The sequence below is a fragment of the Heterodontus francisci genome, chromosome 28, assembly GCF_036365525.1.
Source record: "Heterodontus francisci isolate sHetFra1 chromosome 28, sHetFra1.hap1, whole genome shotgun sequence".
In the NCBI taxonomy this organism is placed as follows: domain Eukaryota; kingdom Metazoa; phylum Chordata; class Chondrichthyes; order Heterodontiformes; family Heterodontidae; genus Heterodontus; species Heterodontus francisci.
This window is the reverse complement of record NC_090398.1, coordinates 11,741,250-11,768,832: the sequence shown is the minus strand read 5'-3', so window position 1 is coordinate 11,768,832 and position 27,583 is coordinate 11,741,250. Positions and strand designations below refer to the sequence as shown.

The 27,583-nt window shown below is 48.9% G+C and overlaps 1 protein-coding gene across 1 annotated transcript in view; it reads left to right on the top strand.

Moving 5' to 3' along the window:
- LOC137385091 (CD5 antigen-like) overlaps window positions 1-8,233 on the top strand; it is a 67,768-nt gene extending 59,535 nt beyond the window's left edge. Inside the window, exons 7-11 of the mRNA XM_068059846.1 lie at window positions 74-214; window positions 817-879; window positions 2,616-2,726; window positions 5,166-5,274; window positions 7,463-8,233. Of these exons, the coding sequence (XP_067915947.1) occupies window positions 74-214; window positions 817-879; window positions 2,616-2,726; window positions 5,166-5,260 (410 nt within the window). The 3' untranslated portion in view covers window positions 5,261-5,274; window positions 7,463-8,233. The remainder of the gene's footprint in view (window positions 1-73; window positions 215-816; window positions 880-2,615; window positions 2,727-5,165; window positions 5,275-7,462) is intronic.
- The last annotated feature ends 19,350 nt before the right edge of the window (window positions 8,234-27,583 follow it).

Below are 27,583 nucleotides of genomic sequence, written 5' to 3'. Positions count from 1 at the left end.
AGGAGCAAGTGGGAGATCGAAAAGGATTCTGCGGGTACCGGCACCCAGCTGACCTGCTCATTTGTTTCCGCAGATCCCCGATCACGTGGGCTGCCGAAGGTCAGGAAGGGGCTGTCGGGGTCTGTGACAGCCTGCGTCGTTCTGGTCATTCTCCTGGTACTGCTCCTCTTGCTGGCCTACGGCTGGAAACAGTACCAGCGCAACGGGAAGCAAGGTGGGTATGTGAGGTGGTGGGCACCGGCGGCACATGCAGGGCGCACACGCATGGACGCATAGGCAAACATACAGACACACAGGTATGCATACACGGGCAGATATGCACATCCCCACAGACAAGCATTCAGACACACACAGGCAAACATATATCAACACGTGTACATATATAAGGGCACACCTGTATGTGCATGCATGCACAAATGTGAGGCATACATGTATGCACACATACAGACACATGCATGGACGCATGTATGTACATACAGGTGCACATGCATGGGCATGCGTCACACTCGCAGGAACAAAGACACGTGCACACATGCACATGCGCACATGCATTTACACATACGCATTTACACAGATGCAGGCAGATACAGCACACACATGTGCAAGATACAGGTACACGCCCATGCGCGCGCACACACACACACACACACACACACACACACACACACACACACACAAACATGCATGAAGACAAATGCATTGCACACACGCATGCAAAGGCTACACACGCATGGGCACACATGTACTCACACTCACGCGGGCTCGGTTCTCTGCTGGATTTTAACCACTGTTTAACCCTTCCCCACCCCCATCCAGTATTTCGCCGCAAACAGACTCAACGCCAGTGGATTGGACCAACCGGGGCCACCAGTCATGCGGGTAAGGATGGCAACAGGGTTAACGGATCTGCTGTGGGCACCTCTCCCATCACTCACGAGGGAGGGAGGGAATCAGGCCAATGCGGAGCAGGGCAGGACAATGGGGAGTTATATCCCGAGCTGGGATCTGGCACACACTCCCGTTCGGAGCCATCTCAGTGGCTATCCCACGGATCGTTCAACCGGAGCCCCGGAGAAAGCAGAAGAAAAGACGGAGAGAAAAGGAGAGGGAGAGACATAATGAAAGGGAGAGAAAGATTGAGAAAGAGGGTGAGAAAGAGAGGGTTAACAAGAGAAAGAGGCAGAGAGAGATACAGCAAGAATAAGAGGAAGAGGAAAAGAGGAAAGAGAGAAAGAAAGTGAGAGAAAGAGAGAAATTTTCCCAGCGCCTCTTATGACTTTAGGACACCCCAAAGTGCTTCACAGCCAATGAGGTGCATTTTTACTGCGGTAACATAGTGGACAATTTGTGCACAGTAAGATCCCATGCACAGCAATGTGATAATAGCCAGATAATCTGTTTCTTAAGGATGTTGGTTGAAGGATAAATATTGCCTCTGGGTCTCAGTGCTCTTCAACATAGTGGCTGTCAGATCTCATACACACACCTGAGAGGGAAGATGGGTGTGTTCATTTAATGTCTCATATGAAAGACGGCACTTCTAACACTGCAGCACTTCCTCAGTACTGAACCTCTGACAGTAGAGCACTCCCTCAGAACGGACCCTCTGACAGTGCAGCACTCCCTCAGAACGGACCCTCTGACAGGGCAGCGCTCCCTCAGAACGGACCCTCTGACAGTGCAGCGCTCCCTCAGAATAGACCCTCTGACAGTGCAGCACTCCCTCAGTACTGCCCCTCCGGCAGTGCAGCACTCCCTCAGTACTGCCCCTCTGACAGTGCAGCACTCCCTCAGTACTGCCCCTCCGACAGTGCAGCGCTCCCTCAGTACTGACCCTCCAACAGTACAGCACTCCCTCAGTACTGCCCCTCCGACAGTGCAGCACTCCCTCAGTACTGCCCCTCCGACAGTGCAGCGCTCCCTCAGTACCGACCCTCCGACAGTGCAGCACTCCCTCAGTACTGCCCCTCCGACAGTGCAGCGCTCCCTCAGTACTGACCCTCCGACAGTGCAGCACTCCCTCAGTACCGACCCTCCGACAGTGCAGCACTCCCTCAGTACTGCCCCTCCGACAGTGCAGCGCTCCCTCAGTACCGACCCTCCGACAGTGCAGCACTCCCTCAGTACTGCCCCTCCGACAGTGCAGCGCTCCCTCAGTACTGCCCCTCCGACAGTGCAGCACTCCCTCAGAATGCATGCCTGGGTTATCGAGCATGCATCTCTGAAGTGCGGTTTGAACACGTGATCTTCTGGCTGATGGGGCGAGCGAGAGTGATACCAACTGAGCCACATTGGACATGTTGAAACTCCCCCTTTGACCCGACGGCGGCCTGTGAGTACGGGGCTGTTAATTGATACTGAAAGGGAGGCCATTTTTACAGGCTGTATTGGAACCTGACCAAGAATGGCAATCTGCTTTCACATAGACCATTGTCAGCAGCAGGGAGAGAATGGTAGGTCCTAAAGGATGTCTCGACACACTGACCACTCTCAGGTCCCATCAGAGAGAGAGAGAGAGAAAAACACTAAACTCTCCGCGGCCTGGGTGACCATTGACCCGCCAGAGGTGAAAGGTCAGCATATAATGGTCTCTTCTTTTAACATTATTTTCCAAGTCTCATTCCATCGAAACAATAACGCCAATGCGAGACCAGCATCCAGCCAAAGTACGGACGGGAACGTCTACATGGGAACGCCGCAGAAAGACACTTTATCTGCTTACCCAGGTAAGGAAACTGAGCCCACAGGCCGCTGAGAAAAAGGCTTGCATTACTGTAGCGCCTTTCAGCACCTTGGGAGGTCCCAAAGTCCTTCGCGCCCAGTGGGGTCCTCTTTAAGTGGTAGTCACTGTTGTAATGTAGGAAATATGGCAGCCAATTTGCGCACAGCAAGATCCCACAGACAGAAAAGGGATAAGTGAGCAGATATTCTGTTTTTTTTCTGATGCCGATTGAGGCATGACTTTTGATTCCAGGACACCGGGTGTTCTCCCCAACCCCCCGTACACCACCACCCCACCTCCCCACGCCCAGATCTTCATCCAATAGTGGCTGTGGGATCTTTGACACCCACACGATAGGCCACAGGTAAGTAGATTTAATGTCACATCCAAAACATGGCACCTCCTACAGTGCAGCACTCCCTCAGTACTGACCATCCGACAGTGCAGCATATCCTCAGTACTGACCCTCCGACAGTGCAGCACTCCCTCAGTACTGACCCTCCGACAGTGCAGCAGCACATCCTCAGTACTGATCCTCCGACAGGGCAGCACTCCCTCAGTATTGACCCTCCGACAGTGCAGCACATCCTCAGTACTGACCCTCAGACAGTGCAGCACTCCCTCAGTACTGACCTCAGACAGTGCAGCACATCCTCAGTACTGACCCTCCAACAGTGCAGCATTCCCTCAGTACTGACCATCCGACAGTGCAGCACTCCCTCAGTACTGACCATCCGACAGTGCAGCACTCCTTCAATACTGACCCTCCGACAGTGCAGCACTCCCTCGGTACTGACCCTCCAACAGTGCATCACTCCCTCAGTGCTGGCCCTCCAACAGTGCAGCACTCCCTCAGTATTGACCATCCGACAGTGCAGCACTCCTTCAGTACTGACCCTCCGACAGTGCAGCACTCCCTCATTACTGACCCTCTGACAGTGCAGCACTCCCTCAGTACTGACCAGCTGACAGTGCAGCACTCCCTCAGTACCAACCCTCTGACAGTGCAGCACTCCCTCAGTGCTGAACTTCCGACAGTGCAGCAGTCCCTCAGTACTGACCCTCCGACAGTGCAGCACTCCCTCAGTACTGTCCCTCTGATAATGCAGCACTCCCTCAGTGCTGACCCTCCGACAGTGCAGCACTCCCTCAGTACTGACCCTCCAACAGTGCAGAACTCTCTCAGTACTGGCACTGGAAGTCTGGCTGCCTGAATTTTGTGGCTCAAGACTGTGGAGTGAAACGAGAATGCATATCCTCCCGAGTCCGCAGTGTGAGGGCTGCTCACTGAACCACGGATGATAGTTTTCATAAAAAGTGAACAAATTGGATTGGAGCAGCCTTGAGCCCAATGTTTGTCCTGCAATGCCTGTGGTATTGGCTCACACAGAGCCAGAAAGGCCCAGGCTCCAATCCCGGCCTAGTGCTGTGTTAGCCTAATCACACCTCGTGTGGTACTGAGCCCCACCTACACACACAGAGCAGGAAGGACCCAGGCTCCAATCCTGGCCTAGTGCTGTGTTAGCCTAATCACACCTGGTGTGGTACTGAGCCCCACCTACACACACAGAGCAGGAAGGACCCAGGCTCCAATCCCGGCCTAGTGCTGTGTTAGCCTAATCACACCTGGTGTGGTACTCTCAGTAGTCTAAGCTCCAGGGAATACAGGTCCATTCTGCTCAAACCTTCATCATAGGACAACCCTCTCATCCCCAGGAAACTATCTTGTGAAATTACATGGTACCCCTTTAAGGAATGCTGCCCTTCCTTAGATAAGGAGACCAAAATTGTACACAGTATCCAGGTGTGGTTTCATCAAAGCTCTGTATAATTGCAGCAAGACTTCCTTATTCTGGCCTCCAATCACTTTGTAATAAAGACTGAGCATTATGGCAGTTCGCCATGAACTTGGTCAAATTGGTCGATTTGAAGGAGCATCTTACAAGGAGGAGGGACGGGTTGAGAGGTTCAGCGTGGGAATTCCAGAGTTTAGAGCCCAGGCAGCTGAAGGCAGGGCTGCCAGTGGTGGAGCGAATAAAGTCGGGGTTACACAAGAGACCAAAATTAGAGGAGCACAGAGATCTTGGAGGGTTGTAGGGGTTGGAGGAGGTTACAGGAGTAAGGAGGGTTATAGGAGCTGGAGGAGGTTGCAGCGATAGGGAGGGTTATAAGGGCTGGAAGAGGTTATAGAGATAGGGAGGGTTGTCGGGGCTGGAGGAAGTTACAGAGATAGGGAGTGTTGTAGGGGCTGGAGGAGGTTACAGGGATAGAGAGGGTTGTAGGGGCTGGAGGAGGTTACAGAGATAGGGAGGGTTGTCGGGGCTGTAGGAGGTTACAGAGTTAGGGAGGGTTTGGGTCAGAATAGTGAGGCTCTGATCAGCCTCCACCATTATCCACTCACTCCCCTGCCCCCAGCTCATCCCCCAATGTTTCTTGTCAACAGCGTTGGAGCGACGGGCAAACCTCCCAGCAAACCCTCGAGACAACTCCTCAGACAGTGACTACGACTTCTTTGACACACACGCCCAGCGCTTGTAGAGCCCACGGGCAGGGTGAGTATTTGGAAACATAGTTTGTCACTGTCCGAGGCGAGACTGAAGGGTCTCCACAAAGACCCTCATTCACATTCAGGCCATAGTCCGATATACCCTCTTCCCTTTCTACCCATCCATTTAATCCCCCCTTCCACAGCTCATGTAAACTCATTCAAAACCCTTCCTGATTTTGAGTACATCGATTAAATCTCCCCTTAAGCTTCTGTGTTTTAAGGAAAACAATCCCAGCTTCTCCATTCTCTCCACATTAACTGAACTCCCTCATCATAGAATCATAGAACATTTAAGGGACAGAAAGAGACCACTTGGCCCATCGTGTCTGTACTGGCCGAAGAAAGATCCACCTATTCTAATCCCACCTTCCAGCATTTGGTCCGAAGCCCTGCAGATTACAGCAGTTGAGGTGCATATCCAGACTCCTTTTGAATGGGTTGAGGGTTTTTGCCTCAACTCCCTTTCAGGCCATCACCACACTCTGGGTGAAAAAGTTTTTCCTCATCTCCCCTCTAATTTTTCTACCAATCACTTTAAATCTGTGCCCCCTTGTCACTGAGCTTTCTGCTAAGGTGAATGGACCCTTCACCTCCACTCTATCCAGGCCCCTCACAATTTTGTCCATTTCAATCAGATCTCTCCTCAGCCTTCTTTGTTCCAAGGAGAACAACCCCAGCCTATCCAATCTTTCCTCATAGCTGCATTTTTCAAGTCCTGGCAACATCCTCGTAAATCTCCTCTGTACCCTCTCCAGTGCAATTACATCCTTTCTGTAATGAGGTGACCAGAACTACACACAGTACTCAAGTTGTGACCTAACCAATGAGTTCTACAGTTCCGGCATAACCTCCCTGCTCTTATATTCTATACCTCGTCTAATAAAGGAAAGGATTACATATGCCTTCTTAACCACCTTATTGACCTGTCCTGCTACCTTCAGGGGTCTGTGGACATTCACTCCAAGGTCCCTCACTTCCTCTACACTTCTCAGTATTTTCCCGTTAATTGTGTATTCCTTTGCCTTATTTGACCTCCCCGAATACATCACCTCACACTTCTCCAGGTTGAATTCCATTTGCCACTTTTCTGCCCATCTGACCAGACCATCAATATCCTTCTGCAGCCTACATCTATCCCCCTCGCTGTCTACCACACGGCCAATCTCATCCCTGGGACCATTCCGGTCAATCTCCTCTGCTCCCTCTCCAAGGTCTCGATATCCTTTACAAAGTGTGGTGCCCAGAATTGGACACAATAGTCCAGCTGGGGCCCAGTCAATGTTTCCTGAAAGGTTTAACAATAACATCCTTGCTTTTGTACTCTATTTAGAATGCCAGGGCTGCCATATGTATTTTTGACACCCTTGCGAGCTTGCCCAGTTGCGTTCACGGTTTGTGTACACACACCCCCAGGCCTCGATATTCCTGCACCCGCTTTTAAAATCGTACATTGCCGTTATATTGCCTTATGACGTTAATAGTCCAGGGATATCTGTAACTGGTTTCACCCAGATGATTTGAATGGCCGGATGAAAAAGGACACTAATACTGGTGCATTGTTAAAAAGTTATTGATAAGGCGCCTGTAAGGAAGTTGGGGGAATGTTGAAGTATGGGAGGATGGAAAACAGAATCTGAAAGGTTGGGAGATGGCTCAGAACACATCGGAGCTTTAACAACTTTGAAAATCCTCGCAAGCCCATGAAGGGTTGCCTGTGTGGATTCTCCAGCAATGTATATTTTATTGGGACGAGAGCAACAGCCGTTCGGCCCCTGTATCTCAATTCCATTTTCTGCCTTGGTTCCATAATACCCAATAGAAATCCGCTTTGAAATGACCAATTGCCCAGCTTTTTGGGGGGAGAGGGTTGCAGATTTCCACTCCCCTCTGTGTGAACAAGTGCTTCCTGACATCACTGTTGGTATACCTACCCCACATGGACTGCAGCGGTTCAAGAAGGCAGCTCACCACCACCTTCTCAAGGGCAATTCAGGATGGGCAATAAATGCTGGCCTGGCCAGCGACGCACACATCCCATGAAACGAATAAAAAAAAAACATAAATAAATAAATCTGTGACTATCCACTCGTAATGCTGCGAGCCCCATTATTTTGAGGAGGAACCTGTCAGTAAGAAGATTCCTCCGTTAACCGGCCGATGTGCTCTCTCCTTTCTTTCTAACACACATGCAGGGAGCATCGTGAGACTTCAGGACGCTCTTGGGGTTTGGACGGATTGACTTTCAAGTTGAGGGGGTCGAGGAATGGGAAGCTGTCACGGACGTCAAGAGGGTTGGGCAGAACCTCACTGTCTGATCCCTGCCTGGAAGGAATCAATGAATTTTAAGTCTGGTTGGGCTGAGGTTCCCACTGTGGACACTATCGGGGACTTGCGTGCAAACTGCACTGGGTAGGTCACGCCAAAATGCATTTACAAAGTCACAGGAGGCAAAATCTGCCCCGAGCCAGTGTTAATCGGCTGGCGTGATAGAACGCAAACGTGTATTTTTTTCCCCTCTCTGTGAAAACGTCTTCCCTGATTCTTTGAAGAATGGTATCCTGGTGGACTGTGATTAACACGGCTGAAAAATGGGCTTGTCGGTAAAAGGCATTTTATTGCCCATGCAGTCCAGACTGCTAACTGTGAGTAATGACATTTTAAACTCACTAGGAAAGGACTTCATAAAGCGATACTGAACCACTTGATAACTCCGCTGGTGTACGCGAGTTGGTCTCTAAATGAATGAAATAGCTGACGATATGAATAAGCTTTAAAAACCTCATTGTGTGCCCAGGAGCATGAGAGCGATTGAAAGTGCCATCTCGAACCAGTACAATTGACAGAAACTCACAGTATCAACCTGGGGTTGAGGGGGTGAGGGGTGAGGGGTAGTTTTGTGGGTGGAGCCAGATGTGTGGGTGGGGTCTAGCATTGTGGGTGGAGCCTGTTTGTGGGTGGGGTCTAGCATTGTGGGTGGAGCCTGTTTGTGGGTGGGGTCTAGCATTGTGGGTGAGGCGTGTTTTGTGGGTGTGGTCCAGATTTGTGGGTGGGGCCTGTTTTGTGGGTGGGGTCGAGATCTGTGGGTGGGGTCTAACGTGGTGGTTGGAGCCTGTTTTCTGGGTGTGGCCGAGCGTTGCGATTGGAGCCTGTTTTGTGGGTGGTGTCTAGCTTTGTGGGTGGAGACTGTGGGTGGGGTCTAGCATTGTGGGTGGGGCGTGTTTTGTGGGTGTGGTCTAGATTTGTGGGTGGAGCCTGTTTTGTGGGTGGGGTCTAGATCTGTGGGTGGGGGGGGGTCTACCGTTGTGGGTGGAGCCTGTTTTCTGGGTGTGGCCGAGCGTTGCGATTGGAGCCTGTTTTGTGGGTGGTGTCTAGCTTTGTGGGTGGAGCCTGTTTTGTGGGTGTGGTCTAGCTTTATAGGTGGGGCCCATTTTGTGGGTGTGGTCTAGCTTTATGGGTGGGGCTTGCTTTGTGGGTGTTGTCTAGCTTTGTGGGTGGGGCCTGCTTTCTGGGTGCGGTCGAGCATTGCAGGTGGAGCCTGTTTTATGGGTGTGGTCTAACTTTGTGGGTGGCGCCTCTTTTGTCGGTGGGGTCCTACCTTGTGGGTGGGACCTGTTTTGTGGGTGGTGTCTAGCTTTGTGGGTGGGGCCTGTTTTGTGTGCATGGCCTAGCTTTCTGGCTGGGTCCTGTTTGCAGAGCCACACCAGGGTGTTCAGTGGGCAGTTGTAATTTGGAGGGCACAGGAATATCCCAGCTGCCAAGCCTGGGTCAGCTGATCTCAGATAGAATTGTAGAATGGATATATCAGAGAATGAGGCCATTCAGCCCATCGTGTCCATGCTGGCTCTCTGCAGGAGCGACTGGGTTAGTCCCATACCCCCACCCTTTCCCGGTAGCCCTGCAGATAATTAGCCAATTCCCTTTTGAAAGCCACCATCGAATCTGCCTCCACCACACTCTCAGGCAGTGCATTCCAGATCCTAACCACTCGCTCTGTAAAAAAGTTGCTGTTGCTTCTTTTGCCAGTCACCTTCAATCAGTGTCCTCTGGTTCTCGACCCTGTCACCAATGGGAACACTTTCTCTCTATCTACTCTGTTCAGACCCCTCATGATTGTGAACACCTCTATCAAATCTCCTCTTAATCTTCTCTTCTCCAAGAGAACCTATCCACAGCTTCTACAACCTATCCGCATAACTGAAGTTCCTCATCTCTGGAGCAATTCTTAGAAATCTATTCTGCACCCTCTCTAAAGCCTTCACAAAATGATGGTCAGAGCCTCTGCTATTTCCTCCCTTGCTTCCCTTAACAGCCCAGGATACATTTCATCTGGGCCTGGGGGTTTATCCACTTTCAATGATGTCAAACCCCTTAATACTTCCTTTCTCACTATGTTAATTGCACCTAATATTGTATACTCCTCCTCCCTCATTGCAATGTCTGTATCGTCCCTCTCTTTTGTAAAAACAGACACTAAGGGTTTGTTAAGAACCATACCAACGCCCTCCGCCTCCACACACAGGTTATCCTTATGGACCCTAACAGGCCCGACTCTTTCTTTAGTTATCCTCTTGCCCTTTATGTATTTATAAAAATCTTTCAGTTCTCCTTCATTTTACTCGCCAATATTTTTTTCATGACCTCTCTTTGCTTTTCTAATTTCCTTTTTAATTTTGTCCCTACACTTTTTATACTCCTCTAGGTTTTATTGCAGTATTGAACCCTCCATATCTGTAATAAGCTTCCCTTTTCTTCCTGGATTCTCTTCAAGCCTCTCGACATTGAGAGGCCTCTGGATTTGTTAGCCCCACCCTTCTTTTTAATGGACCGCACTTGCTTTGAACCTCACCGTCTCTTCTTTCAATGCCTCCCACTGATCTCAGCCTGCCCTGCCAGCTTCAATGAATTGTGCACAGAGACCGCCAGGTCCCTCTGTACCTGCCCCCCTTAATCTTAGACTGAGCACCCCACCCCCTGCTCAGCCGGGTTGTGTCCTCCTGATCATGAACCTGTGACCAGCCCGCCATCCAACACCCACCAGAGGGCCAGGAGGAGGCCGTTCAGCCCCTCAAGCCTGTTCCGCAAATCAATCAGATCATATTAATCTGCGTCTTAACTCCAGCTCCCCAGCTTTGCTCTGTAACCCCTTGACTAATAGACAGGCTGCATCTGCAGTTTGGATGATTTAGTCAATATAGTATTGTGCTTTTAATCTGAGGGCCCAGGGTTCAATGCCTGTTCAGGTGCTGCTTTCCGAGCAAAATCCACAGCTCGCACGTTTTTACAATGTCACAAAACACAAAAATATGTACCCTGGCCGCTTTGTATTGTCTTCTCAATATTTGAAACACCTGACAGTTAAAATATTTGCTGTTTTCTATTCTCAGAATAAGGGGAAGGCCATTTAGGACTGAGATGAGGAGGGATTTCTTCACTCAGAGGGTGGTGAATCTTTGGAATTCTCTGTCTCAGAGGGCAGTGGAGGCTCAATCATTGAGTATGTTCAAGACTGAGATCGATAGATTGCTGGATACTAGTGACATCAAGAAATATGGGGATCATGGGGAAAGATGGCACAGAGGTGGATGATCAGCCATGATCTGTTTGAATGGCAGAGCAGGCTCGACGGGCCGAATGGCCAACTCCTGCTCCTATTTCCTCTGACGCCATGTCGCCAGTGTCACACAGTTGTGAAACGCGGCACACGTCTGCGACATGTGTCACACATCGATGGCACGCGTCACGTGTGCGCCGCACATGTCACACGCCCCGTGGCACATGTCACACCACGGCTTCGTGCATCACACCCGACATTACTTCCCCTGGGGCTGCTTCCTCCCCCGGGCAGCTGTGGGGCCAACAGCTCCTCAAGCTAAAGGTTACGGCCCCCGTGATGCCAGGAGTTCAGCCCGACACTATGCGACCGGGCCGTGCCACCCCCTCCACCCTCCTGCAGGCCCCGCCGCTGACCTCGGGCGCCCAACGGTGTCCGCACGTTTCACGGCCGGTGCCGCCCCCACCCCCGATGTGGGCAGAATGACCAACAGGAAAAGTCCCAACCACCGGCTTGAAGGCACCAATAACTTTGGGCCAAGGCTGCATATTCGGGGTTGATCCCAGCACCAGCTGACCTTTGGCGGGGGCGGCAGGAGATGGGCAGGGGGTGTGGCACAAGGCGGGAAGGGGAGGGGCCCTTGGGCTCAACAGGAGGAGGGTTCCGAGGGAAATTGATGGTCTCTTTGCCCCAGTACGTGCCCAATGATCCTTCGGAGCCTCGCAGAAAGTGCGGGGGAGTGGGAGGGGGGAACGGGCAGTGGCGTAGTGGTAATGTCACTGGAGTAGTGATCCAGAGCCCAGGCTAATGCTCTGGGGGCATGGGTTCGACTGCCACCATGACAGATGGTGAAATTTGAATTCAATTAATAAATCTGGAATCATAAAGCTGGTCCAGTGGTGACCATGAAATCATTGTTGATTGTTGTAAAGACCCATCTGGTCTATTCATGTCCTTAAGGGAAGGAAATCTGCTGTCCTTACCCGATCCTTACCTACATGTGACTCCAGACCCACAGCAATGTGTTTGGCTCTTAACTGCCCTCTGAAATGGTCCAGCAAGCCACTCAGTTCAATGGCAGTTAGGGATGGGCAATAAATGCTGGCCTAGCCAGTGATGCCCACATCCCACGAACAAATAAAAGGAAAAGAAATGGGGCAATTAATGACAGAACTGCTGTGGGCCACTGATACAGGGCACACTGACAGAAAGGTGGCACCAGAGAACGTGGGCTCATATTTCATGTTGGCTCCCCCCACAAAGGGAATCTACAAGGATCTATTGATAGGGGCGGGACGAAGAGGATTGGGAGGATGCTCATGTGAGCATAAACACTGGCTGTATCTGTGGGCCGAATGGCTTGTTTCCATGCTGTAAATACTGTGTAAATGATACTGTATGTACAAGATGAGGGACATTGGTGTCCGCCATGTTTTTTGAGCTGGATGTGTCCAGCAGAGTTAAGCTTATTGAAAACCTAAATAAATGTTTTTTTAATGATGGCCTTTGTGTGCTCACTTCATTGTTTCAATATCGACAAGAAAATGGTTGTGATTTTAACATTTTTTTCATTCATTCATGGGATGTGGGCATCACTGGCTAGGCCAGCATTAATTGCCCACTCCGAATTGCCCTTGAGAAGGTGGTGGTGAGCTGCCTTCTTGAACCGCTGCAGTCCATGTGGGGTAGGTACACCCACAGTGCTGTTAGGCAGGGAGTTCCAGGATTTTGACCCAGCGACGGAGAAGGGATGGTGATATAGTTTGAAATCAAGATGGTGTGTGACTTGGAGGGGAACTTGCAGGTGGTGGTGTTCCCATGTTATCTGCTGCCCTTGTCCTTCTAGTTGTTAAAGGTCGCGGGTTTGGAAGGTGCTGTCTAAGGAGCCTTGGTGCGTTGCTGCAGTGCATCTTGTAGATGGCACACACTGCTGCCACTGTGCGTCGGTGGTGGAGGGAGTGAATGTTTGTGGATGGGGTGACAATTAAGCGGGCTGCTTTGTCCTGGATGGTGTTGAGCTTCTTGAGTGTTGTTGGAGCTGCACCCATGCAGGCAAGTGGAGAGTATTCCATCACACTCCTGACTTGTGCCTTGTAGATGGTGGACAGGCTTTGGGGAGTCAGGAGGTGAGTTACTCGCCACAGGATTCCCAGCCTCTGACCTGCTCTTGTAGCCACGGTATTTATAGTGTTATGACCAGGTGATGGTATGCCTTGTACCCACTGTTCACCTCCCAACTGACCACAGCAAGTGTTTTTATTTTTACCGTTTTAACCCCTTGTGTTTTATTTGTCAAATAAGCAAGTTTTTTTGCAGGTTTAAAATAGAAGATTAACTATTTTTTGAACAATATTCATTCCTGAAATGGTCACAACCATGGCCCCACACACATTCCCTTGCACACACAACAATAAATAGATCGAGAGGAATTGGGTAAGTGGTTTGAATTGAGGTGTTTGCCGTTCATTGTAAACCTGTTGTATCTTCTCAGCAGACTGTTTCTTTTTAAAGTTGCAGGCCTGCGTGTTGGTAGTTTTCTGATGGTTAAGACTACAGACTGGAGGTGGTAGTCACTTTCAGTTCTCTGCTGCACCAAGCTGAAGTGTAGAATCATTAGATCAGAACTGGGGATGTTCGCTGATGATTGCACAATGTTCAGCACCATTTGAGACTCCTCAGATACTGAAGCAGCCCGTGTAGAAATGCAGTAAGACCTGGAAAATATCCAGGCTTGGGATGATAAGTGGCAAGTAACATTCACGCCACATAAGTGCCAGGCAATGACCATCTCCAACAAGAGAGAATCTAACCATCTCCCCTTGACATTCAATGGCATTACGATCGCTGAATTCCCCCACTGTCAACATCCTGGGGGCTACCATTGACCAGAAACTGAACTGGAGTAGCCATATAAATACCATGGCTGCAAGAGCAGGTCAGAGGCTAGGAATCCTACGGCGAGTAACTCACCTTCTGACTCCCCAAAGCCTGCCCACCATCTACAAGGCACAAGTCAGGAGTGTGATGGAATACTCCACTTACCTGGATGGGTGCAGCTCCAACAACACTCAAGAAGTTCGACACCATCCAGGACAAAGCAGACCACTCGATTGTCACCCCATCCACAAACATTCACTCCTTCCACCACCGACGCACAGTGGCAGCAGTGTGTACCATCTACAAGATGCACTGCAGCAATGCACCAAGGCTCCTTCGACAGCACCTTCCAAACCACTGACCTCTACCACCTCGAAGAACAAGGACAGCAGTTGCGTGGGAACACCACCACCTGCAAGTTACACTCCAAGTCACACACCATCCTGACTTGGAACTATATTGCCGTTCCTTCACTGGTACTGGGTCAAAATCCTGGAACTCCCTTCCTGACAGCACTGTGGGTGTACCTACCCCACATGGACTGCAGTGGTTCAAGAAGGTGGCTCACCACCACCTTCTCAAGGGCAATTAGGGATGGGCAATAAAAGCTGGCCTGGCCAGCGATGCCAACATCCCATAAACGAATTTTTAAAAAATTCACAGCAGGCCTCCTTTCTTGTTTTGGCTGGCCTTTCCACAGCCAGTGGCTGGACTTCCTTTCTGTGATTCCTTGTGATCTCTCTCTCTCGAAAGAAAGCTACCTTTTATAATAAAAATCTCTCACATTTGACGCTGTAAGAAGACACATGGCCCCCCCCTCCCTATTGTGACCACACAATGGGCCAGGATGTGACCACTTCACACTTTCTCGGTTTCAGAAGAACCCATTCCATTAAAGAATGTCTCTTGATGGGTTCAGGATGGGTTTAATTGACACCTCCTAGCTTGGAATGTATTATTTTTTCCCGAACAGACAGTGAGACAATTTGAATATATAGGCCAAGTCGGCCATTTTGCAGTACATTGTCCACTTTTCACAGGAAAAGTCAATATTTTTAATATCTCTTCAGTTTGGTTCTGTCTTTTCATTGCTGCACTTCTCATGAGCATGACACTATGGATAGTCCCTTTAATTTTCTTCTCAATAGTAAGCCCAGGATGTTGATGGTGGGCATTCTTTGATGGTAATGCTGTTGAATGTCAAGGGGAGATGGTTAGATTCTCTCTTGTTGGAGATGATCATTGCCTGGCACTTGTGTGGTGCAATGGTTACTTGCCACTTTTCAGCTCAAGTCTGACTGTTGTCCAGGTCTTGCTGCACATGGGCACGAACTGTTTCAGTATCTGAGGAGTTGCAAATGGTACTGAGCGCTGTGCAATCATCAGTGAACATCCCCACTTCCAACCTTATGATGGAGGAAAGGTCATTGATGAAGCAGCTGAAGATGGTTGGGTAGAGGATACTACCCTGAGGAACTCCTGCAGTGATATCCTGGAGCTCAGATGATTGACCTCCAACAACCATAGCCATCGTCCTTTGCGCTAGGTATGACTCCAACCAGTGGAGAGTTTTCCCCCTGATTCCCATTGACTCCACTTTTGCTAGGGCTCCTTGATGCCATACTCGGTCAAATGCTAAATTCATGTCAAGGGCAGTCACTGTCACCTCACCTCTGTAGTTCAGCTCTTTTGTCCATGTTTAGACCAAGGCTGTAATGAGGTCAGGAGCTGAGTGGCCCTGGCGGAACCCAAACTGAGCGTTACTGAGCAGGTTATTGCTAAGCAAGTGCTGCTTGATATCACTGTTGATGACACCTTCCATCACTTTACTGATGATCGAGAGTAGGCTGATGGGGCATAATTGGCTGGGTTGGATTTGTCCTGCTTTTTGTGCACAGGACACACCTGGGCAATTTTCCACATTGCCGTGTAGATGCCAGTGTTGTAGCTGTACTGGAACAGCTTGGCTAGGGGCGCCACTAGTTCTTCAGTACTATTGCCGGAATATTGTCAGGGCCCGTAACCTTTGCAGTATCCAGTGCCTTCAGTCATTTCTTGCAATCACATGGAGTGAATTAGATTGGCTGAAGTCTGGCATCTGTGATGCTGGGGATTTCAGGAGGGGGCCAAAATGGATCGTCAACTCGGCACTTCTGGCTGAAGATTGTTGCAAATGCTTCTGCCTTATCTTTCGCACTAATGTGCTGGGCTCCCCCATCATTGAGGATGGGGATATTTGTGGAGCCTCCTCCTCCAGTTAGTTGGTTAATTGTCCACCACCATTCACAACTGGATGTGGCAGGACTGCAGAGCTTTGAACTGATTCATTGGTTGTGGGATCGCTTAACTCTGTCTATCGCATGCTGCTTATGCAGTTTGGCATGCAAGTAGTCCTGGGTTATAGCTTCACCAGATTGACACCTTATTTTGAGGTATGCCTAGTGCTGCTCCTGGCATGCCCTCCTGCACTCTTCATTGGACCCGGGGTTGTTCCCCCGGCTTGATGGTAATGGTAGAGTGGGGGATATGCCGAGCCATGAGGTTACAGATTGTGGTTGAGTACAATTCTGCTGCTGCTGATGGCCCACAGCGCCTCATGGATGCCCAGTTTTGAGTTGCTAGATCTGTTCGAAATCTATCCCATTTAGCACAACCTGATGGAAGGTGTCCTCGGCGTGAAGACGACCTCATCTCCACAAGGACTGTGCGATGGTCACTTCTATCAATACTGTCATGGACAGATGCACCTGCAACAGGTAGATTGATGAAGACGAGGTCAAGCAGTAATATTACTTGTTGCTTGGTTTGTGATCTGTTGTTTACAAATGGAACACAAATAATATTCAAAATAAACACGGGGTTTAACTATGACAGAACTGGAACATATATCCAAATAGTTACTGCATGAGCTAGTCTTGAACACGTCTTACAATCTCGGGCTCCATCCGCAATTAACTGGTCACATGTGACTCGCCATCACTTCCTCTAATGATGTTCACTTGCAGTCGACGGTGGCATAGTGGTAATGTTACTGAACTAGTAATCCTGAGGCACAGGCTAGTGTCCTGAGTGCACTGATTCAAATCCCACTCCGTAATCTAAATTTAATGAATTAATAAAAATCCGGAATTGAAAGCCAGTCTCACAAATGATGCCGTGAAACTATTATTCATTGTCATAAAACCCATCTGGTTCACCAAAGTCATTTAGGGAAGGAAATCTGCTGTCCTTATTTGGTCTGGCCTACACGTGACTCCAGACCCATCGCAATGTGGCTGACTCTTAACTGCCCTCTGAAATTGCCTCTCAGTTGTCAAGGGCAATTAAGGATGGGTAACAAATGCTGGCCTTGCCAGTGATGCCCACATCCCATGAAAGAATAAAAAAAAAGGTCCTTAAGGTCGTCCCACAACAAGGCCCCTTTTTCCAACGATAAAAACATATGTATCAGAAACAATGATGTTGTGGTTTGGACTAACTATACGTGATTGGACTAAATATTATTTACAGAAAAGCAAATGTAACAGTCTGTAAATTGTATGTCCCGATTTTTTTTTTTTGTGAATCTCTTCCTTCGTTTGGAAAGCTCGGAGAAACAATGACTGAGAGCATAGCCAACCACCGGCAATCCCTCCGACCTCAGAGTCTGAGGAGAGACTCCCAGTCGTGCCGCCTCTTCGTACCAAGGCTGCCAGTCTTTATGCTCTCCTCTACATGGACCGACTCCATACACTCAATCGGGCATGTTCCGTCATTTGTGGTGCATTACTGAATTCATGTCTGGTGACAATTCATAGACCTCGGCATGCTGGAAGTCCTGTGACAGCTGGTCCAGTCGTGTCTACAATATAAAACGTCTGTGGTAGCCATTCAGCGTTCCCATAGCTGCTCTGTAAGGTTATCGCTCCAATGCAGTTGATTGGAGAACCATTGTCGGCAGTCAGCCTAGCCGTGGTGGGTTGTACCATAGATTCCCATTTCTTTAAGTACATGTCCTTCGTTATATGGATGGGCAAAGTATTTGCACTTGCTCCAATGTCAGTTTTTACTCTGAGCTTCTGCTTCCCACTCTTCTGTGGACATATAATCCGGATCATGGCGAATGCCTCAGATTGCGTAATAGCATTGGCTTGCTGATCCAGATTAACTGTGTGGCATGCTTGCTCACTGTTCACACAAGTGCATTCTTCATCAGTGTCCTCCTGGCAACCTGTCTCTCTGCCAACCTGATATACCTGCTTGGGCTTTTGTTGTGTGGTGGTATAGCTTTTGTCGTGTTTGCCATCCCGTCTTCCAGACGTTCTCTCTGCCTGTGTGCAGATTCTGAGATCGGCCTTCTGCACGGCCTTGCCCAATGTTCTCGCATGCCACAAGCTTTACACTGGTCCTGGTACGCTGGGCAACTGCGAATTGGGTGAGTCAGGCCACATTTGCCACAAGGCTTAGCAGACTTCTGAGCCTTGGTTACCCATACCAATTGTCGTAGCCGCCCCCCAACACTTGTAACTGTTGGCGCCCAGCCACAATGGCTTCAAATTTCCTTCCATCATTGAGTAGTGCGTCTATGGTGTGTCCTTTCATCTTTTCTAGCAGGACGGTTTGAAAGGGCTCTCGTGGGGTTGATGTGATTACCAGCTCTATAACTCATGCTGATTATTCAGTATCAGCGAATTCACCATATTGAGCTTTGTTGCACCTTGCAACACACTGGTCAATCGACTAACCCTGCCTTTGCCGGCAGGTCATAAGCTCGACCGTAATGTATGCAGAAATTTAGCTGCACTTTCAGTTGCTGCTCCAGGAATGTCCACAGCTTATTAGGGTCCTTCAGAACTTCATCTGACAAACCTGAGGTCCTGAGCCATTTCAGACCCTCATTGTTCAGTGCAATCTTAATCTTGGTAGTTTGTTTCTCTGGTTCAGTGACCTCCAGGTCTAGAAAACGTAGCTCCAGTTGCTGTTGGAATCGTTTAAATGCAGACGATATGTCCAACATTTTCCAGTCCGTTACTGGGTATCTGAAAGCCATTGTCGGAATGATCCTTTTTTTATGAATACATGGCTTTTGCAGGTATTTTTCACAAGAACAGTTCTTTTGTTGCTTTTTTAAGAGAAATCTGGTACTCTTAAGAGTGACAGCTGATGTTTGCACAGGCAGGCTGTGCTGTTTGTTGACACAGCTGTTGTTTTTTTTAACAGTTCATTTTTTTCAAGCAGAGCTTTTTTTTTTGAGTGCTGGCTTGCAGCAGTTTGCAGTTCCCGCAGCTGCCACAGTCTTTTTTTTACTGTGCTGGACCTCCCAGTGGTGCTGTCTATTTTTCCCCACTCGTTTGGGCTTATGTCCCACCCATGAAGGAGAAAGAGAAAACAGGAAAGCTGAAAGAGTAATGGCTGCAGCCACAGTCCTTAAAACTTTTCGACCCACTGCCAGATAGGTGAAAACTCTGATCTCCCAGCAAATTGTCTGCTGTACTTGCAGCACTCCAACCCCTGGAGTCTTGGATGTGTCCTCACTCACTGCAGTGTTGTGGGGTCTCTTGCTAGTTGTTCTACCACTGAATCTTCGGCCACTCAGGTAGGTAGCTTGCTGTTGCTTGTTATCTTTTTTGATGTTTTATTCGGGAAAAATCAAAAGTTTCCATAATGTGATGTTTGGCGACCTTCAGAAAAAATAATAGGTCCCAACGCAGCCAACATGTACTGTTACTTGTCCCTTGGTGTGCGATCTGTTGTTAATAAGTAATAGTCAAAATAAACAAGGAGTTTTATTATTACAGAACTGGAACATATATCCAAATAGTAACTACATGAGCCAGTCTTCAACATGTCTTACAATCTCAGGCTCCACCCATGACTGGTTATATGTGACTCGACATCACTTCTTCTAGTGATATTCACTTGTAGTCCTTAAGGTGGTTTGTTCTTAAGGGCATCACACAGCATTTCCCTCTTGTTGGTTCCTTCGCCACCTGCCAGAACCCAGTCTGGCAAATATATCCTTCAGGTCTGGTCCAGCTCGGTCAGTCGTGGTGCTACTGAGCCACTCTTGGTGATGGGCATTGAAGTCCCCCACCCAGAGTACATTCTGTGCACTTGCTACCCTCAGTGCTTCTTCCCAATGGTGTTCAATGTGGAGGAGTACTGATTCATCAGCTGAGAAGGGGCGGTAGGTGGTAATCAGCACGAGGTTTCCTTGCCCATATTTGACCTGACATCATGAGGCTTCATAGGTTTTGGAGTCGATGTTGAGCATTTCCTGGGCTTCCTCCTCCCCTCTTGGGGATTTGTGCCAAAATTGGGAGAGCTGCCTCACAGACTGGTCAAGCAGCAGCCTGGCATAGCTTAGCATACCATCACCGAATCCCTACCTAACAGCCAGTGTCCCACACTCCTGCATCACCATCCAGAGGTGGCAGCAAAGTGGCAATCAGCCAGGATGGAGTGGCCCTAGGAATCCTCATGGCATCAGGTCAAACATGGGCCAGGAAACCTATTGCTCATGCCACCCGTTAATTGAACCAGGCAGGTTGTTATGGCCATCTGTTGTTTCATGGTCACTATTACAGCTGCCGTGGTGGGATTTGAATTTGTATCTCTGGAGCACCTTGGCCTGCGGATTGCTGGACCTGTAACATTACCACTATGTCGCCGTCCTTTCGCCAGTTAGTCAACGCCACTGTTCTACCCTACGTCACCATCAGAAGAGGGGACCTTCCATCTGAGGGCTTGGTTGACCCCAGGTCGCAGAGGGTGAAAGGTCGATGCATCAGCTGACCCTACTCAAACAGTGCACTCCACGACCCTGAGGACCATACTCTATTTGGAACCTGAGGCCGGTCGGCCTCCTTTCTTGCTTTGACTACCAGTGCCATGACTGAGTGTTATGAACGCTGGACCGAGTAGCATGATTACATTTTAAAGCCTGTGATTTTTACTGTCGGTTAAGATGGAGTCAGATTAGTCAGGTGACCTCAACTCTGGTGAAAGGTGAGACAGAAATTGAGGTTACCAGGACACCAAAGAACAATGTACCTGTTTTTTATGTTTGTGCTTTTAGACAGAGCTGCTCATTACTCTGCCATTAACATTCTCTCTGCACTAATGCTTTTTTTTTCCACCACAAGCAATACCGTGCCTTTGCCTTTGTCCCATGACATCTTGAACTTGCATTGCCCCGAGCCAAGCTGTTCCAGTACAGCGACAACACTGGCATCTACTCGGCAATGTGGAAAATTGCCCAGGTATGTCCTGTGCACAAAAAGCAGAACAAGTCCAACCCGGCCAATTACCGCCCCATCAGTCTACTCTCTATCATCAGTAAATTGATGGAAAGGGTCGTCAACAGTGATATCAAGCAGCACTTGCTCAGCAATAACCTGCTCAGTGACGCTCAGTTTGGGTTCCGCCAGGGCCACTCAGCTCCTGACCTCATTACAACCTTGGTTCAAACATGGACAATAGAGCTGAACTCAAGGGGTGAGGTGAGAGTGACTGTCCTTGACATCAATTCAGCATTTGACCGAGTATGGCATCAAGGAGCCCTAGGAAAACTGAAGTCAATGGGAATCAGGGGGAAACTCTCTGATGATTGGAGTCATACCTAGCACAAAGGAAGATGGTTGTGGTTGTTGGAGGTCAATCATCTGAGCTCCAGGACATCACTGCAGGAGTTCCTCAGGGTAGTGTCTTAGGCCCAAGCATCATCAGCTGCTTCATCAATGACCTTCCTTCTATCATAAGGTCAGAAGTGGGGATGTTCGCTGATGATTGCACAATGTTCAGCACCATTCGTGACTCCTCGTGAAGCAGTCCGTGCAGAAATGCAGCAAGACCTGGATAATATCCAGGCTTGGGCTGATAAGTGGCAAATAACATTCGTGCCACACAAGTGCCAGGCAGTGACCATCTCCAACAGGAGAAAATCTAACAATCTCCCCTTGACATTCAATGGCATTACGATCACTGAATCTCCCACTATCAACATCCTGGGGGTTACCATTGACCAGAAACTGAACTGGAGTAGCCATATAAATACCGTGGCTACAGGAGCAGGTCAGAGGCTACGAATCCTGCGGTGAGCTACTCACCTCCTGACTCCCCAAAGCCTGTCCACCATCTACAAAGCACAAATCAGGAGTGCCAATCCAATTGCCAATCCACTTGCCTGGATTGGTGCAGCTCCAACAACACTCAAGAAGCTCGAACACCATCCAGGACAAAGCAGCCCACTTGATTGGCACCCCATCCACAAACACTCACTCCCTCCACCACTGACACACAGTAGCAGCAGTGTGTACCATCTACAAGATGCACTGCAGCAACTCACCAAGGATCTTTAGACAGCACCTTCCAAATCCGTGACCTCTACCACCTAGAAGGACAAGGGCAACAGATGCATGGGAACACCACGACCTGCAAGTTCCCCTCCAAGTCACACGCCATCCTGACTTAGAACTATATCGCCGTTCCTTCACTGTCGCTGGGTCAAAATCCTGGAACTCCCTTCCTAACAGCACTGTGGGTGTACCTACCCCACATGGACTGCAGAGGTTCAAGAAGGCAGCTCACCACCACTTTCTCAAGGGCAATTATGGATGGGCAATAAATGCTGGCCTGGCCAGCGACGCCCACATCCCATGAACGAATATATAAAAAAAGATCATCTCTCCTTTCCTCTTCCCTATCACACACCTTCCCTTTTGTTCTCTTCCTCTCCCCACCCCACCTCACCCTCACTTGCTAAAAAGCTAATTCTTTTCTTACCTTTGCCAGTTCTGATGAAAGGTCACAGACTTGAAACCCTTTTTGAAAAGCAGATAATGCAGAGGTACAACAGCTGGTGGACAATGGGTTTCACTTTCCCAGACTTTCAGATCATAAACAATTCTGCAAATTGCCAATGCTAACACCTGAAAACAATGGAAAGTCTGGGTGGCTGTACTGTAACCAGACTTATGGACTTTGCATCATGGTTATTGACCTTTGATTCCATATCAAGTGAACAGATTTTGAGAAGGCAGACAGGCTGTAAGGAGAAGTCCAGCGGTGGCATCCTTAGAGAGGAAAGAGAAATACCAGCTCTCGGAAGACCAATGCATTTTGGGAGGACTAACAGGGCAAGGGAATATACAATGGATGGTAGGACCCCAGGAAGTACAGAGGGTCAGAGGGACCTTGGTGTACTTATCCACAGATCACTGAAGACAACAGCACAGGTAGATAAGGTGGTTAGGAAGGCATATGGGATACTTGCGTTTATTAGCCAAGGCATAGAATATAAGAGCAGGGAGGTTATAATGGAGCTGTATAAAACACTAGTTAGGCCACAGCTGGAGTACTGTGTACAGTTCTGGTCACCACACTATAGGAAGGATGTGATTGCACTGGAGAGGGTGCAGAGGAGATTCACCAGAATGTTGCCTGGGCTGGAGCATTTCAGCTATGAAGAGAGACTGGAAAGGCTAGGGTTGTTTTCCTTAGAGCAGAGAAGGCTGAGGGGAGGTATGATTGAGGTATACAAAATTATGAGGGGCATTGATATGTTAGATAGGAAGAAACTTTTTCCCCTTAGTGGAGGAGTCAATAACCAGGGGGCATAGATTTAAGGTAAGGTGCAGGAGGTTTAGAGGAGATTTGAGGAAAGTTTTTACACCCAGAGGGTGGCTGGAATCTGGAACACACTGCCTGAAGGATTGGTAGAGGCAGGAACCCTCACAACATTGAAGAAGTATTTAGATGAGCACTTGAAATGCCATAGCATGCAAGGCTATGGACCAAGTGCTGGAAAATGGGACTAGAATAGTTAGGTGCTTGATGGCCCGCACAGACAGGATGGGCCAAAGGGCCTGTTTCTGTGCAGGATTACCAGCAATATAATAAAAAGCAAAATACTGCAGATGCTGGAAATCTGACATAAAAACAGAAAATGCTGGAAATACTCAGCAGGTCTGGCAACATATGTGGAGAGAGAAGCAGAGTTAACATTTCAGGTCTGTGACCCTTCATCAGAACTGGCAAAGGTTAGAAAAGAATTAGGTTTTAAGCAAGTGAAGGTGGGGGCGGGGGTGGTGGTTGGTGGGGCAGAGAACAAAAGGGAAGGTGTGTGGATAGGACAGAGGGCAGGAGAGATTAAATAACAAAGTGGTCATGGGACAAAGGCAAAGAGCATGTTAATGCTTGTGGTGAAAGACAAAGCATTAGTCCAGACAGAGTGTTATTGACAAAATAGTAAGCAGTTCTATCCAAAAGCACAAACATGAAAAAGTGGCACATTGTTAAAAAACAAAATAAAATAATTTAAAAAAAGAACAATATAAAAAAGGCCAGCCATGCTCTGAAAATTATTGCACTCAATGTTGAGTCTGCAAGGCGGTAGAGCACCTGATTGGAAGACGAGGTGCAATTCCTCGAGCTTGTGTTGATGTTCACCAGAACACTGCAGCAGGCCAAGGACAGAAATGTGGGCATGAGAGCAGGGGTGGGGGGGAGTGGGGGGGAGGGGGGGTGGGTGCGGCAGGTGGTGGGGTGCGGGGGAGGTGGGGTGGATGTTGAAGTGGCAATGGACCAGAGGCGCGGGGTCATGCTTTCGGACTGAGCGGAGGTGTTCAGCAAAGTGGTCACCCAATCTGCGTTTGGTCTCCCCAGTGTAGAGGAGACCACATTGTGAGCAGCGAATACAGTAGACTACATTGAAAGAAGTACAAGTAAATCGCTGCTTCACCTGAGGATTACCAGGAGTCTACTTCTTCACGGAAGTCCAGGTCGAAACTGCTCTGAACCAGTGAGCAAAGAGGACGATGACTTTGAGAAGGTCTAAAAAATCCAACCCATTGCAACTGGGAGCTGCAAAGATTTTACCTCGAGGAAGACTGTGTAACGCATAAGTGTGGTGTGAGGTTTTCAAGTGTTCTAATAAGTGAAGGAAATGACTCTCTCTCTGTAATTTCAGTTATCAGATGCTGAGAAAGTACTATTGCTTGAATAGAGTTTCTTAGTTTAGTTGTTACAATAAAAGTCTTAATAGGTGAGATCTTGTTGTGCAATTTCTTAACTTGGGTCTTGGGGGGGTGGGGTGGGGGCTCATCTGTTGTGCATCAACATTAGCAGTCTCACTGAGGATGTAACACTGAGGGAGTGCTGCACTGCCGGAGGGTCAGTACCGAGGGAGTGCTGCACTGCCGGAGGGTCAGTACCGAGGAAGTGCTGCACTGTCAGAGAGTCAGTACTGAGGGAGTGCTGCACTGTCGGAGGGTCAGTACTGAGGGAGTGCTGCACTGTCGGAGGGTTAGTACTAAGGGAGTGCTGCACTGTCGGAGGGTCAGTACTGACGGACTGCTGAACTGTCGGAAAGTCAGTACTGAGGGAGCGCTGCACTGTCGGGAGGGTCAGTACTGAGGCACTGCTGCACTGTCAGAGGGTCAGTACTGAGAGAGTGCTGCAGTGTCAGAGGGTAAGTGCTGAGGGAGCGCTGCACTGTTGGAGGGTCGGTACTGAGGGAGTGCTGCACTTTCAGAGGGTCAGTACTGAGGGAGCGCCGCACTGTCGAAGGGCCAGTACTGAGGGAGCGCATACATTGTCGGAGGGTCAGTACTGAGGGCGTGCTGCACTGTCAGAGGGTCAGTACTGAGAGAGTGCTGCAGTGTCAGAGGGTAAGTGCTGAGGGAGCGCTGCACTGTTGGAGGGTCGGTACTGAGGGAGTGCTGCACTTTCAGAGGGTCAGTACTGAGGGAGTGCTGCACTTTCAGAGGGTCAGTACTGAGGGAGTGCTGCACTGGCGGAGGGTCAGTACTGAGGAAGTGCTGCACTGTCGGAGTGTCAGTACTGAGGGATTGCTGCACTGTCGGAGGGTCAGTACTGAGGGAGTGCTGCACTGTCGGAGGGTCAGTACTAAGGGAGTGCTGCACTGTCGGAGGGTCAGTACTGACGGACTGCTGAATTGTCGGAAAGTCAGTACTGAGGGAGCGCTGCACTGTCGGGAGGGTCAGTACTGAGGGAGTGTTGCACTGTCGGAGGGTCAATACTGAGGGAGCGCTGCACTGTCGAAGGGCCAGTACTGAGGGAGCGCATAAATTGTCAGAGGGTCAGTACTGAGGGCGTGCTGCACTGGCGAAGGGTCAGTACTGACGGAGAGCTATACTGTTAGAGGGTTGGTACTGAGGGAGTGCTGCACTGTCAGAGGGCCAGTGCTGAGGGAGTGCTGCACTGTTAGAGGGTCGGTACTGAGGGAGTGCTGCACTGTCAGAGGGCCAGTGCTGAGGGAGTGCTGCACTGTCGGAGGGTCAGTACTGAGGGAGTGCTGCACTGTAGGAGGGTCAGTACTGAGGGAGTGCTTCACTGTCGGAGGGTCAGTACTGAGGGAGTGCTGCACTGTCAGAGGGTCAGTTCTGAAGGAGTGCTGCACTGTCAGAGGAGCTATATTTATCCCTCAATCAACATCGCTAAAAACACATTACCCAGCCGTTATCATGTTGCTCTTTTTTGGACCTTGCTATGCAAACGGAACCACGTTTCATCTGGGCAAAGGCATCTCCTGACCCCATGACCCCAAGCAACTGACAAAGGTGACATGTCCAATGGACACTGGTGGCCAAGCTACACGATGAGGTCACTTCCGGGATTTACCAAGATGGCAGTTGGGGAAGGGGCACTGGCAGTGGCCATGCTTGTACAGTGACATCACGTCTGGCGAATCACACACAATCACTTAATCACGTAATAAGCACATAGGAGAAGATAAGGAAATGAAGGCCATCAAACACATGTGAGGTCTGTCATGGGTATAGATTATCTGAAAGGTAATTAATAGCTGATAATTATGTATATAATAATCAAAGAATGAATGGGAAAATGCTCCAATCCATTACTAAGGAAATAGTAGCAGAACATTTAGAAAATCATGATAGAATCAGATAGAGTCAACATGGTTTTCTGAAAGGGAAATCGTGTTTGACATATTTAGGAATATAGGAGCAAAAGGAGGCCATTCAACCCATTGAGCCTGCCCTGCCATTCAATATGATCATGGCTAATCACCTTTTTCACACACTATCCTGTCATGCAGGCCCCCACCTTCCAGGAATGAGGCACATTAATTTTGCCACATGGACATTAAACTTCAAATTGCTTCTGGGAAGAAAAGAGAGCCTATTATCAGGAATTGCCAGGCCCCTAGCCAGAAATGCATTTTTGCATACTAGCAGACAGTGTTGGAACAAAGGAACCAGTCCCTGCTTCTCCAATATACAGAACGGATGTGGTCAGACCAGTTTAGTCACGTGACTAACTGGCTTTTGCAGGGTTTTGAACTGAGAGTTTTAAACTGGAGAAACAGTGTTTGAAGAGAGAAAGCTCCTGGCTCCTGAATTGAGAAGAACTCCCTCCTATCTGCTCCCATCTCTTTTTCACAAGCTTTGGAATCCATTGAAGACACTTGAATCCCAAGAGAGAAATGTCTCCGACAGTGAACAAGGTTTAAGAAGAATACTGGGCCCCAACGAAAAGCAACAAAGGGACTCTACAGTGAGCTCGAAGAACCATAATAAAGAAATTCTTCAAATATTGCCTCAAACCTCTCCACTTTATTTTTCTTCTGCTCTTTTCTGTCTCTATTTGCATGTGTGTATCGCGTACGCATGGTAGGGTGGGCATATCGTGTATCCATAGGCGTTAACTGAATTAGAGTTTAAGTTTTAATAAATTTCAACCTTTCTTCTTTAAACCTAAGAAAGCCTGTTTATGCTTATTTCTTTGCCTTATAATTGGAAAGCGGTGAACAAGGATTCATCAAGGGGGAGCTCAAAACGCAATGTGTTTAAAAATTAAACCCTGTTACAATAAGACCAGATGAAGGCTAAAAGGGAACCCTCGACCTCTTTCTCACCTGGTC